General features: G+C 35.3%; 1 protein-coding gene across 4 annotated transcripts; it reads right to left on the bottom strand.

Moving 5' to 3' along the window:
* Positions 1–504: 504 nt before the first annotated feature.
* LOC140839994 (DDT domain-containing protein PTM-like) lies at positions 505–10,177 on the bottom strand. Of its 4 annotated transcripts, none has more exons than XM_073207051.1 (10): positions 8,764–10,177; positions 7,686–8,384; positions 6,316–7,495; positions 5,637–5,928; positions 5,364–5,488; positions 4,784–5,235; positions 4,667–4,695; positions 2,210–2,686; positions 1,890–2,089; positions 505–1,832 (listed from the first exon to the last, which is right to left on the bottom strand). In XM_073207051.1, exons 1-10 carry the CDS (start codon positions 9,609–9,611, stop codon positions 1,032–1,034), a joined length of 5,103 nt encoding a protein of 1,700 aa, XP_073063152.1. In that variant the 5' UTR covers positions 9,612–10,177; the 3' UTR covers positions 505–1,031. The 4 variants fall into 4 exon arrangements, with proteins under 4 accessions (XP_073063152.1, XP_073063151.1, XP_073063150.1 ...); XM_073207050.1 differs by having other exon boundaries at positions 505–2,089; positions 8,764–9,826; positions 9,988–10,176; XM_073207049.1 differs by having other exon boundaries at positions 505–2,089; positions 8,764–9,826; positions 9,978–10,176.
* Positions 10,178–15,041: the final 4,864 nt, after the last annotated feature.

Consider the following 15,041-nt stretch of genomic DNA (forward strand, 5'->3'; position numbering starts at 1 on the left):
AAACATTTGTCGCTAGTTCTTCAATACTATCGAGTTTCGTCGTCAACGAGCTGTTTTGCTCTCGAACCATCGCTTGCCATAGAATCCGATAAAAATCCGGTCTCTGATGTCATTTTTGTTGCTTCAGTCATTTTTTTGGTAAATTAAAATATAAAACGCCAAGAAACCTAAAACATCGTTAATTTCTTATATGGTACATAGCAATATAGTAGATAAATTATATTTTATGTATAATATATATTTTTTGTTAATTAATAGGTATCCTATGATATACAAAATGCATCAAGAGATTATATTACCAATATAATTAAAAATTCATAATATTATAGCAGTATCCGATTGAGATACATGAGTTGTAATGCATAGTTTGTTCGAAGAATGGAAGGACAAACACGGGCGATCTATGCTTATCTCATTACGTTGATATAAATTTAAATAAATAAAGGAGAGAAACATGGAGATTCAAGTATCAATTACAACTAGTTGAGAATGGAAGTAAAATCACTATAGAAGCCATAATGGGACAAGCAGAGGTCTCCGCGTGTTCGTCTTTCCATTCTCCAAACAAACCGTATATTATATTTTCAATGTTTCGAATTGGAAGGGCATAAAAAGATCAAATTGGCTAAGGAATTAAAAGGCTCAACAAAGTCGCTCATCACAGAAAAAATGAAGGCTACCTATTGTGAACACAATGCGATACTTCCTACAAGCGATGCAATTTGATAAGCACCCAAAAAATCTAGCTTATCCATCAAGATTGGAGCGTAATCCATGGCGATCACGATTTCTCCCAGAAATAAAGCTTTACTATTGATTTTTTTAAATGTTTCCTCGCACAAACATGGTACGACTCGAACAGGTGGTTGCCCATACCATCATGCATCCATCAACTGAAACCAGACTTTTCCAATCTCAGAGAGATGTAACGAGCTGACTTGTCATTTTCTGCTCAAAGCAGGCTTCGTGCATATCCAATTCATCCCCAGTTCTTACGGTGCACATTATTCGAACATAGAAAACATAAAATTTTACCATCTCGACTCACGGCAATGGCCACACTTCCAGCCATTCTCCCAAGATGACGACTCGACCCAGGGCGAACAATGGCCGTGTATCCACACACCACATGCCTGGCAAGAAAGATCTGGGTATGGTTCGGTATGAGAACAAATCTTACAAGGAACAAGGTGATCCAATGTTTCTACAGATAAGGTGGGTTCTTCCTGATCATAAGATATTCCGAGGGATCCGTTTTCTGGAAGGGGAGACCTTCCCCAATTTTCCGTAACTTTTTCCAAGGATTCATTGCCATTTGCGTGAACGTCGTCATCAGATGCAAGTAACTCATTGAAAGAGAAGTAGGTCTGAGGTTCGAAGGCCATATCGTCACATCCAAGGGAATCATATTCCAAAGTTATACCATCATCGAAGTTATCATTAGAAACAATCCATTCAACTTGAGGGGGTGATGATTCCTGCATATAGCTCATACCATTTGCTTCCAATTTTTCGGATGCTTCCAATTGAAAGGAATTGGTAAACGAGTTACAGTCTAAGTTGTTTTCTTGTGTTATTTGTCTTCTGAAGGGTAGTTTTTCTGTAGAGTTTGCCACATTTGATTTGACCTGAAATGGATTTCCAGGACAAGGATAATCTACTTGATTTTCTTGTCTGACATGTCTTCTGACTGGTAGTTTCCGGGGTCCGGGCACAGATACAGAGGCATTATTCCATCTGGGTTCCACTTCTAACTTGTGCTCAGTTAATTGCTCAACTTCAGAAAGAGAAAAAAGAAGCTGATCATCAGCTCTTAAGGGACTAATTTCGGCCTTGGCGGGTAATGTAGAATAAGCCAGTAAATCTTCCTTGTAATGCTCGGCAATTACACTAGAGTCAGATTCCATTTCCGAAATCTCCTGCTTTGAAGGCTGTTTTTGCTCTATTTTGTCCTCCAAAGCCTTCTTTTTTTCAGTATCCATGTATGGACACACGGGAGATCTTATCCTCCGACACTTGCAGCATTTGAATCCAATCAAAGAAAAAATCTTAGACTCATCCAGTTCTAAGGACTCAGCGTGAAACCAACCTGAAATAGGCACAAAGAAACACATTAATCACTCTTGCACAGACGCTAAAAAAGCAGTTCAAACTATAAACACATGCAGAAAAGATCAAATTTAAGATGTGGTCCTGAAAAAACACTTACATTTGCATGTTTCACAGCGAATGTACATTAGGTCACTGTTGCATGGCTGATTGCAAAGCCGGCAGGAAGGCTGTATCAAGTTCATATGTGGACTGCCTCTGAAAAGAATGTTTTTCAACCTAAAATCACTGCTCGCAACCTCACAATTCTTCTTCCCCCATATCAAACCCCAGTTTTTTATTTTACTTTTCTTGGCAACTGAAGAGCGATTGACAGATTTAACCTCAGAAAAATGCTCCACAGTTCTCACAGATGCTGATGATCCTTTATATCCTGCTAACTTTCCAACTTTTATGGTGGTGGCAGCTTTTCTAATGTCTTGTCCATGAAGGAGCAGAGGACTTGTAGGCGACCCATTGCTACTTTCAACTTGTGTGCCCACCTGAGTCTCACAGCACCGCTTGCATGTGATAAAAAACTCAACCTCTTCGTTCACATTAACTGTTGAACTGGAAGCACACTGACCGTGACAAAAACCTGGCCAGAGAAACCTTGATAAGTTAAATTATTAATTGATATACGCCATATCTTTAGACACATTGAACGAAATGCAAATATTAGCCCCGGTTACACTCAAGAACCAGACCATGGCATAACCACGATGTGGAAGGTGATAAAAAAAACCTAGTGCACGTTTCATTGATAATGATTGATTCCCATTAGATTAATTTGGATGGAGTCCAGTCTTTGGTGTCCGATATTGTACAGATAGATATATGGATTGAAAGTGGTGGTGAATATGCAAATTCACAATTATACCATGCAAGTCCATAGTTATTAAAGTTCCTAAGGCATGCACCAAATCATCAGGGACAATAAAGCTCAACCCGTGTTGCGGTCAAAATGGATATATAAAGCTCAACATGCGATCCTCGACACAAACTAAAACACAGCTTCTTTGATAATGTGTGCTCCTTGAGAATGAAACCCCACCCTTGCCGCGCTTTTAAGTCTCAGTAGATACTGCCAATCCAAAATAAAATGCAAGAAAACAACATTTCATGTTCCCTTGTAGAATAATGACCAATTGTTTTATTGTCGTTTAATAGCTAACAATGTATATTCTTATAATAATAATAAAGTTAAATATTCTCTTTAAATATTTAGATTCTAGAATAATATCGTTTGGGAGCTTCATTTCCATAAACCACATGCCTTGCCTTGCATTTTATACCAAGACTATTATTACTAGGCGCCTCTGTGGGTAACGCTTCAAATAATAATGCGCCCACATCCCTATCCTAGGTTATCAAAAGCTCACAATTCATGAGCATAAGACTCGAGGCCGAATTAGAATCAGCCTTTATGCGTCTACGGAGTAGCTTTTAATGAAGAGCACGCCTTAACCATAAAGCCCCAACCTTGCCACGCTTTTAAGAGCTCTAACAACCTTTTAGGCGGACATTAAATGTTGGGTTACGAAGTCCAAGATGAAACGCAAGTAAATAGTCATTGGTTTTGCTATAAATGAAGAGTGAGTACTTATTTTATTGTTATTTAATAGTTTGTAATTATAAATTAGATTATATGTGATGAAACTATTTTCAAATATTTATATTAATGTTCTCCTTTAGGACACTTTCTTTCATCAAATTGTGTGGATACCTCACACCTCGGGCATAGACTTTACCACACCAACTTGCCTTAGCATGTCCCATGCTTTTAACAACTACGCCTTGATCACTGAGCGGTTATTCCTTTTTTTAAAAGAAAGACCATGACTTAATTTTAACACATGATAATTGACACACTGGCAAAACAAGCTGCGCTACAAAGATTTACTTATGCATTCTATCCATAAACATGAATGCTCAAAGCCTACGAAACCCTAAGGACAATAATGATGTTCGTTAAAAAAATTGCAAGGAAGGTAGACTTGTACAAATAAAAAGTTGCTTAAAAATTACTGGAAGCGACAAAAAAACTCGAAGGAAATTAACAAGTCAACACCACCACCACCACCACCACCACCAACCCCATCCTAGTATAACTTGTGAATAACAGTTCGTACCTGTCTCACATAAATGACAAATCTGTTCAGGCTAAGAATATAACACCTTTGTGGTGAAAAAGAGAGAACTTGGTCGAGTTCACTAAAAAGAGCAGATGTATTTTCTTGTCATTTTTGATATCATAAAATGACAACAAAAATTGGAGTTCACATTTCATCAATAACAAGGGGGTTAATTGTTGTATTAGTTATTACCAAAGACAATTGACTTTGAAATATGAAAAAGTGAAGAAAAACAAGCGGTGAAACTATTAGACAATTTAATGAAGACTAGTAACTATTAGAAAGACTCCATATGTTTTACCCACTGAACTACACCAGGACTCCTTCTTGATTGAGACTATTTTTTCCTAAAATAATGGAACATCTACTTTTCAACATATATAAGAAGCAGTTGAGCTAAAAAATATAAAGCAAAACAAGAATATGGTCAATTATCACATTACCTTGGCATGCATTGCATTGGACAGCATTCCTGACATTCAAAACATCCAAAATATTAATGAATGGAAAAGGTTGAGTGAGCTCAGAGAGATTATTGGAAGATGTGTAATACAAAATACCTATACAAGAGATCTAGATTGCAAGAACAACAATAATCCCTTTCCATGTTATCTCGCTTCAGAGAGAGATATGCAAATATGTTTTTATGGAAAGCATTCAACTGCTTCCTCTGAAGTTTGAAAAACTCATCCATAGGATTGTCTTTCTCTGCTTTTTCTTCGTATTCTTTGATAAGATATAAAGGAATTCGTGTCTCTGAAAACCAATATCTTTCCTTTCCATCATTTGTCATTTGCTCAGTTTCTGCAATGTTCTTCATGACTCGAGATGGAAGGTGCTTCTGATTACCAAAAGCGACACAGTATCTGATTTCATGCTCTACAATTTTCTTATCACTGACGAAAGCATTTCTGAAAGCAGAAGCTTCTGTCTCAGGACCTTTTCCATCATAGGCAACCTGTTCTGGACGAACAAGATCACTCCACCTCACATGAAAATCTAGGCATCTGACCTGATGTAAATCCATGTGTACACATTAGAAAAATACACTCATATAAAACAAAAGCTGATTGCTACTTCAATATTTTTTTGTCAAAAATACAAGGATTCCAGGTTATATGATCAATAAATAACAAGCACCTGATGTGCGAGCTGTGCTGCGCTTCTGCTCATTTCAACCGCTGACCGCCAAACAAGCTGTTGGGTTCTTTTAGGAGTTTCTTGCCCTCCAAGATAATAAATTCCAGGTATTTTCTTTGAACAACCTGCTATGTTTATTTGTCAGAAAAATACATCTGAATTTCAGTAAATAATAATCACAAAAAAGTGCATCATAATTGTTCAATAGACAAAGAAGAAAATAAGCTTTCAGCTTCACTGAAGAACGAGAAAAGGGGTGTGAATCCATCTCACCTTGCCGAGCTGCTTTTCTAATCACTGAACGTGGAAGAAACCCTCTCTGGAGTACAAGCTTCGACAATGAACCCCCACGCCACCAGGTGAAATCAGACGGCTCATCCTGACAACCATCAACCGCAACATCGACCACGATAGAGGGTTTCCGGCCACGCCTCCCAGGTCGGCGCTTCTGAGTTGATCCAGTAACACTCACTGCCACTTGAGAAGTGGAAGGTTGGCTTGAAATACCATCAAAGAGCCTCATCCAATCTTCTGAAAGTGCAATTTGACGTATATTTTCCTCAAGCTGCAAATAGAAACCACGTTAATGCAACACCATGTACAAATAACATCACAACTCACAACCACAAAGAGTTTCAAATAACAAATGATCTGAATCAGCACAAACGACACAAGTTAGAGATTTAACCATCAGCGCACACCAGATTAAGTAGATGAATCACATTGTCCTACATTCTTGTACTTTTACGTGCAACCATGGGTTTACAATGAAAAGAAAAAAAAGCACGCATGCATTATAGTACAAAATAAACTGTGGATAGGTAGAATAGAGCCATGCACCACAAAAGACAACAGAACATTGACGAACAATATTAACTACATAAACAACTGCTTAGATGGATAATCAATTGCCTCGAGATAACAAGACAACCAATAGTAACTAAACACTTACTTCAAGTAAAACGATCTTTATTGCATTGCAAGTGGAAGCCCGTTCCACTTGTTTGCGCCATCGCATTCTGAAAGCATCATTAAGGAAGGGACCAACTAAAAGACCTCTTAAGCTCTCCTCCATAAACAATATGTATGTTGTTATACCAGGAAGCCTCCCATCCCCATTGTTCATAGGACGAACACCAGGAAGTACCTTGATAGCCCCTTTAATGGAATTTGAAACAGCTGCATTTAACAAGCATCCTCTCCTGCTTGACACAGGAGCCTTACAAGAAAAGCACCAGCTACACCGTTCTCTTGGGACTTCCACAAGCTTTTTCTCGGTGTTTGGCCAGAAGAATCGCATAGCTGCCATGGAGAATGCTTTCAGCTGAAGCGAAACACTGTCAGATAAACCCTTACGACGGTTATATAAGTGGCGAGACTCGGGAACTTGATTTTCCTCAGATGAAAGAGTGGCCAAACTAGCAGCTGCAGAAGCAGCGAAATCTCCATGCAAATAATAATTTATATAATCAGTTGAGTTGAATGAAGATCCCGTGTATAAGCAACCATCATGTTGTCTTCCATACATGTTTCCGCCAACGCAGTTATCAAGTTCCCGACGAGTACAAGGCATGCCAATCAAAGAATTACCAATTGCAGAACCATTATTATTATTTGTGGTGTGAGTAAAAGTTTCTGTCATGCTTGAAGTGCTTTGTTGATTAAACTCACAAGGATTAGCAGGCCGGACGGTTGAAACACTGAATAAAGTCGGGTCAGTTGTCTCTAGCTTGTCATACGTAAGCGTATACAAAATATTATCACATAAAACAGGTTTTTGAACACTTTTCGTATCATCTGAGTTAGACATCTCTGCTGAATTAATACCAGTAATGCAGCTTCCGACATTATCAATCACAGTCATGTCTTGGACCAACTTATTCAATAAATTAAGGGACTGACCAGTACATTCACCACTAATTTCCCCATCTGCAAACTGCAAGCCAGTTTCAGAAACCTCATAATGTGGTAAAATGTTTCCTGGCAGTTCCCAACAATGCATTATCTCTCTGCATATTTCTGAATACAAATTGACATGTTCTGCTTTTGAATAAAAAGCATAGAGAACTTTGGGAATGTCATGCCTGCTGTAGTATCTAAGGCAGGTCCAAGAGTCAATCGAGGCTTTCAATCTGCAAAATTACAGGCAACAAAGAACCAGAAAGAATTATTGAAGTTCGGAGAATCTAAAATTACAAGATGACATAAGTATAAACAACTCAACGTTAAGCAGGAGGGAACGAAAGCCAACTGGCAGATACATCTTATTTAAGGAAAGAACTAATATTATAATACAAAGGTGAAGAGAAATTAGAAACATACACAAGCAAATGGTCGCACGTAGCAACAAAAACTTGTTCATATGGATCGATACCGCAAATATTTCCTCCTCTCAAATCCGTTCCGCGTGAAATTTTAGGTTCAGTTGCGTTTATTTTACACTCAGGACAGTACCAGGAGCCCTCTGCTATATGCATCTTGTTCAGTCCTAAGCATCTTGCGTGGTAAGATGACGGGCAGCCATCACAGCAGAGCAGAAATCCATCCATTCCACAAAGACGGCATTCATCACCATTACCATCCTTGTCAGCAGAACTTTCCACTGGTTCACCTACTTGAGATCCCATTGAGTGGCTGATAAAAGATTGTATCTCATGATGCTCTGTGATACCTTGTGTGGCTTGTCTGTCATCGCAGGTAGAAGTTTTAGAGTATCTAGGATGCACTCTTCTAGGAACACCAGTGGAAGCAAATACCGCACTTCTATCAACGTCTATTCCAACTTCAGATTCCTCGCGAGCATCCATTTCTGCTCTTAGCTCTTCAGAATCCAAAACATCGTCACATAATATCTGCAAAACCATCAACTTCCTTCCAGCTGACAAAGTGTAATAATCTCTCTCCAGAGAATGGGTATGGAAACCTTTCCAGTCAGGTCCATTTGTATAACCCATCACCAGTAGATAGTGGACCACATAAACAGGCCAAGTTAAAGCATCAAGCAAGCTCCAGTCCAGGCACCTAAATGCAGAAGGATGATAAAGTTCTATATCACTACAAACAAAAATCGATGCTAAAAAATGGCTAATGCTGAAAGATAAGCACAAGTGACCATTTTCCATAAACAATTGTCAATTTGGAAAAAGAAAAGGTTGTCCTACCTAAACTGTCATTGCAGTATTATTTTCATAATAACGCAAACCAGAACAAACTCGAAGACTTGAGATTTAACAAAACATGAGAACAACAATCAGGCAAAGTCGGATAACTTGCCTCGCCAACTGTCTCACTGATAGTGTATGCAAAGTTACTAGAAAAATTGTCACATCAAAGATTTCCATGATTACATATTACTACTCAAAAAGAAATAAAAAGTTGTAGAGAACATTTTTAAAAGTACCTCAGACATTTTAATGCAAGTTCTGAACCCTCTGACGAGAGCCTCTCAAAATGGCGCTTCAGGACAAGCATTAGAGCAACGTTGACAGAATCCAACAATGTATTTGCAACAGAACAATTAAGTGCCCCCACAAATTCATCTAATCCAAAGGGATAAAGAAAGAGTCGCACACTAAATGAACGAAGGAATGTGTAGACAGAGAGAAGGTGTGAAACATACTCCTCAGGAACACCAATGTGTCCAGAGGAAGGAGGCAATTCAGGTGGTGGAACAAGTGGCACTTCCATGTCTAGAATAGAATCCTGATATCGAGTATTCTCACATGAATCACTTGAAGCATCAGCATCAGCATCAGCATCAGCATCAGCATCAGCATCAGTGTGAACCTCTTGTACTTCATAATTACCAGTTTCACTATTTCTTGATTCAACTGGAATCGATAAATCAACCTGATCAGCACATTCTGTCACCATGTTTTCAACTTTCAAAACCTCTGGAGTGACTTCTTTACTTAGCAAATTGTCCAACTTCTCTTTCCTCTCCGACCATTTACCAATCAAATCACCGTCTTCAACCAAACAAGACCTGAGTTCACCACTATTCAAATCCTCACAATCCCCATCGTCATAGCTTATCCTATACAAACCTGAAGCATAAGAAACAATTTTTCCCAAAAACAAACCACTTCCCTGAAACTCTTTCAGCACATATCTACCAATTAACTTTAGTGACCTAGTCTGCAAAACCTTCTTGCCCTCACAATCCACAGTCACATCCTGTACATCAATTATCTTCCTTTTTCTTCCCCTCCGCTTTGGAGGCGGAGGCACAACCATCTCAGACTCCATTCCAATCACCGACGGTAATTCAATACCAACCCCTAAATATTCTCCAAAATTGCCAGAATTGCTCTGCAGTTAGAACACCAGTAAACAGAAGCCGCTCTCACCAAACCTATCAAATTCCATCAACACACGCTATACAAAATTATGCAGCAAAATCTAACTACAGGCAAACCAAATACGAATTATAGAACCTTTTTAAGATCCCCCAACAAAAAAGGCTGCAAATTAAAATCAGAACGTCAAAAAAAACAATAAACGAAAAATTCAGTTAATCGATTGGATTCTGACACAGATGAAAAATAAAAAATGTACAACTGTGCGTTTTCAGAACGATATGAAAAAAAATAAAGATAAAAAAAAAGAAATTACTTTACGGTACTTTTCCTCCTCAAGCTAATGGAACACCGCCATTGAAGAAAAAATCGGAGAGAACAAATGAAAATCGAGAGGGTGTGGTACGCGTTGATGTGGATATGGGATAATGGTAAAGGAGCCCTAACCAAAAGGGGCTTCGTCGCTCTTCTGTGCTTCGTGTCAAACCGGCATGGACGACCATTATACTTGACCCGCTTTACCCCCATATATTGGACCCGACTTCGAAAAATGGGTCCGGCCCATATCTATTAAATTTTTTTTTTGTTCGATATTATATATAACTGAATTAAATGTTCATCAATTAATTAATTGTGTTTCGTGGGAGAGTGGGAATTAAGAGCCCGTTCGGTATCAAAAGTTTTTTGATTAAAAAATATGTTTTTTAAGTTGGCTTTTAAAAGTGTTTTTTTAAGTAAAAGTTATGTTAATATTGTGTTTGGATAAATAGATAAAAAGCACTTTTTAAATTAATAAATGTGTTTGGATACATATCATTAAAGTGTTTTTTTAACTCATTAATTTATATATATATTTTATAACGGATTTCTAAACAAATGTGATGTATAAATATAAATAATTAAATCCATACCAAAACAATAAAATATTGAAATCTTAAAAACCATAATTATCAGCTTGCACGATCATCTTGTTATGATCCCAACCAAGGCCAGTCTCATTATTTCCAATAAGTTGTGCCCACAGTGCAAAATATTTTCTCATAGAATCCCATTTATTTTTGAATTGTTTTTTATTCGAAGAGAGTCTCGTTCTCTCATGAAATTTTGAAACTAAATTTGTGTACCCTGTTTTGTTTAAATGTTTGGTAGGCTTATTGCCGGATTCAATTTCTTCCTCACAAATTTTTAAAAATATTTCGGTATTCTGATCAGTTCAATCCGCCTTATTATTCCCATCATCAACAAATCCAGGTTCAACAGTCTCAACCGTATATCTAATTAATTGACTTGGATTTGATAATCCTCGTTTAGGAGCTAACTTCGAATACATTCTATATTCAAAAAATAAAAATAAAAAAACAATAGGGAGTGTAGATTCTGCAGCAAAAAGAAAGCAGAAAAAAAATGAACGAACAAAAACCTCGACGGAAAAAAAAAATTGTACCTTGTAGATGAATGGAGAAAAGATTGAGAAGAGGCTACTGGTGGATGTTTTTTTTAGGTTATTGAAAAAGCTAGTGGAAAAAGCTCTAAAATAGGACTTTTAAAAAATCTCTAATTTCAACTTAAATAAGTGCTTTTTTAAGTACTAGAAGCCCACCCAAACAAGTTAAAAATTAAAAAAGCACTTTTTTTAAAAAAAAAACACTTTTTAATTGTAGCTTCTTAAATATAGAAATACTATTTCGTTAATTTAACATAGATATGTTAATCATAAAAAATTGTACACTTGATTATGAAATATTTTCAAATATATATATGTATATATATATATATATATAACATTACTTGCCAATAAATCATAATCAAATGTCCACCAATAACAACTAAAAAATATATAATATAATAAAATACAAACTGGAATATCATATTTCAAGCAAAAATACTGCCAAACAACAATGTTTTATTTTTTTAAAAAGAAATTATTTACATAGACTGGTAGTCTATTTTAAGATTTAATATATATACATATATGTATGTCACTTGACAGTTTTGATATAATGCACATCTACTGTACACACACATGTGATTATCGATTAGGTGTCAGTCACTCATTAGATGTAATGAATCATATTATTCATTACATCTAATAAATGAGTGTCACGTAAGTGATGATTAAACTAACAGTAGATAGTTTAATTGGTTATTTCTAAATAATTATATTTATAATAATTGAAAATATAAATAAAAGGAAATGGGTCGATATCTATGGGGTCGACCCGAATGAGGTGAGTTCCCGGGATGTACCCGATTTCGGCTCTGACATTGTAAGAGTATATTTATTTACTAATAATTAAAAATACAAAAAGTTAAACCCAAGCACTGTCCGGAGAAATTGGCGCGAATGGAGTTAATGATACAAAAGGTAAACCCAAACATTTTATAAGTGACTCAACTTGAAATGTTTTTTTTTATATTTAGGATATTAATTTGAGATTACTGAAATATGAGGTACGTGTGCAATTTTTTATGCTGTACATCAAAGTTAGATTTTTAATTTGGGAATATCAAAATATTTGATATTGTGTGAAATTTTCGCTAGAGATGTTGTTTGGAATTTCAATTTTTAAAAAATAAACGATCCAAAAAACAAAAAAATAGAGCGAAAACTTTATGAAGTTGGAGAAACTTGGGTTGTATATTTACATGTTATATTATTTGAGATCACCGTGTAATTTTAAGACACATAAGCTTTTCAATGAACTCAAATCAAATTTCCACGGGGAAATAAATCCAAAGAGTAATTAAAAATCTATAAAATCATAACTTCAAATTTAGCACATCGAAAGAAACTTATTAATTGGGCAGATATTATTATTTTTAAACATTTGAATAATTATTCAAACTCAAGATACAAATTAAATCTTAATTAATGGGCTAACAGTTTTATTGTATCGCTTATTTAAAGAATTGTCGCAATAAACTCTACTTTTAGGAAGTCCGTATAATTCTAATGGGACTCATTAAAACTACCTAACAATAGGCCCAGAAGCCCCACACATAATTTATTTAAGAACAAAAATCGGTAGCTGCAATTGTTTTAACAGCAGAAAATTTTGCCTATGAATAACAAAATATTGACCCGTACGTTTTTTAACCACCCGAGTCATTATTTATCTGATATAAAATATATTTAAGATAAACCAGTTTGTACATAACCTAAAATGTTATTTCTTGCTGTATAAAAAAAATTTTTGGTCGCGATAGTTTATACCTCATAAACCTAAGTTTGAGATGAGGTTGAGTTCGAGATTCCATTATAACAAACTATTGGCTCGAGTAAAAAAAAGTTATTGGTCTAGTTGGTTATTGAGTATGTTATTGAGGGGGATGGATTAGAGATATGAGTAATAAGTTAAAGGTAGCATGTGCTACCATTTAATAATCCTAACATGTATTATAGCTAGATGCCATCACAGTAATCAAGTGCAAAATATATTTTTTTTAAATGAAATTTTATATATCCATCCAATATTTACATATCTTGTTCAAATAATAAAAATAAGTAAGTCGAATCGAATTCATAAGCTGGACCAAATAAAAATTTTAAATATTATTGGTCACATATCTTAATTAATCACGAATTTAGGTATAGAAAAACCTTCAAAAGAGTAAAACTAAGTATACGAAGTGTCAATAATACCTTGGAAAAAAAAGGTTGATAATTTGATATTAATTTTTATAATATTACTTTCTATCAATTAATCACAATCTAATATTCTTGTGCGGCACTAAACATGGATACGAACCATATTCCTGTCAGGTTCAATTTTTTTTATTAATTAGTAATGAAATCGTTTTCTTTCGAATTCAGAGGGACCCCATGAAATCTTAGCGTCGTCATGTTGCATTTTGGTTTCATACTCCAATCGTAATTTCTTATAAATATGTTGTTCATACATCGTGTTTCTTCGAAATTCACAATTATCTATTAAATGCACAATTTAGATATGTTTCATCACATTAAATAGATAAATTAATGTCACCTAATTGATAGACACGTAGATATGACGACACGATTGATGAATATAATATAATTAAAAATATACATATAATATGACATCGACGATATCGAAGTTGTCATGTCAATTGTTACAAAACGAGATGAGAGCAAACGCAAACTATCAAAAATATTAGCGAAAATCCAAAAGTGAATCACTTTACATCTGAACAAACCTTATCTTTCGTGGTATCTCAATCTTCTTTTTTATACGATACCAAGGTATTTTGCTTAAACGGGAGTTCGAACCCACATTTCATCTCTGTTGGGAGAAATTCATACAACTACATCACCAATGCTACTAGTGAGGTGTCCCAGCCTTGATGCCAAACAAAATTTATAAAATTTTTTAAAAAAAGCACAAATTCTCTATTTCTACCTAAATTGACCATCTTCTATAAAATCATAGGAATAAAAAATAGCCTTACTTGGTCGAATGGTTACTCTTCAAATCCTAGTGGGCTTTTAAGCCCTATATATTACATGATATGTTCAAATTTATACATGAAAATTCTCTAGTGGAAATAGCCCTATTTTGCCCCCTACATAGCTAAATCTTTGCCCACGAATTTCCACCCTCCTTTTTTCCGACCTTGGGTTGATCAATATTAAAACAAACGATCTAAAATAATAATAATTTGTCTTTTTATTTTAATTTTTAAAAAATTATTATCCACGTACACATATCGATCACTCTGCTAAGATTGAATCTTAGCAGAAAACATGGACTTCATGTTGGTTTGTCAAACATTAGCCACCTTATATTTAATTTTCCAAAACTATAACATAGGCGGATATTAAGGCAATTATACAAAATTATTAATTAATAATCGTGAGAGTCATTTTCACAACCCAACAGAATAAATTGGAAAATTGGGCAGAGATGACCCATGAAAGAAAATTTATTAAAATTTGCATGCCAATAGCAAATCTCGCAGTTTTGTGCGCTTCAGCCGATTTATTTTACTTTTGAATTAAACAATTTTTTATGTATAGAGACAAAGATTTGAAAAGGGATAAAAGCAATAAATTTTTAATCTGAAAAAGGAAAAAAATTGCCAAATCGACAACTTTTTCTTGTGGGGTTATTTACTCATTAGACGTCAAGAATTACATATGATCACATGCATATAAAGCAAATCAAATCTTAAGCACATAAGACGGGCAAGTCAAATTATGATAATATAATGATGCTGACGACTTAATTTTGATGCATTTTACAAAATCAGGTCGAACATGGGAATTCAAGTACTTTTTTTTAAACCTCAAATTCGTTGAAAGTTGACTCAGATCGAATTGGATTTGAAGGGGTACATATCGATGTTTAAAATTGTAATATCTCTCGAAATTCGTTATCATTCTTTGAAATTCTTGGACCGA

This window comes from Primulina eburnea, chromosome 8, assembly GCF_022965805.1.
Source record: "Primulina eburnea isolate SZY01 chromosome 8, ASM2296580v1, whole genome shotgun sequence".
NCBI lineage: Eukaryota > Viridiplantae > Streptophyta > Magnoliopsida > Lamiales > Gesneriaceae > Primulina > Primulina eburnea.

What these genes read in the sequence shown, in the direction of transcription:
- LOC140839994 (XM_073207050.1), bottom strand. Translation starts at nt 9,611, where the DNA reads ATGGAGTCTGAGATGGTTGTGCCTCCGCCTCCAAAGCGGAGGGGAAGA. An exon ending in ACGTGCGACCATTTGCTTGT is followed by an intron (nt 7,496 to 7,685) that starts GTATGTTTCTAA and finishes GTAATTTTGCAG; the next exon opens with ATTGAAAGCCTCGATTGACT. An exon ending in TAGAAAAGCAGCTCGGCAAG is followed by an intron (nt 5,489 to 5,636) that starts GTGAGATGGATT and finishes TAAACATAGCAG; the next exon opens with GTTGTTCAAAGAAAATACCT.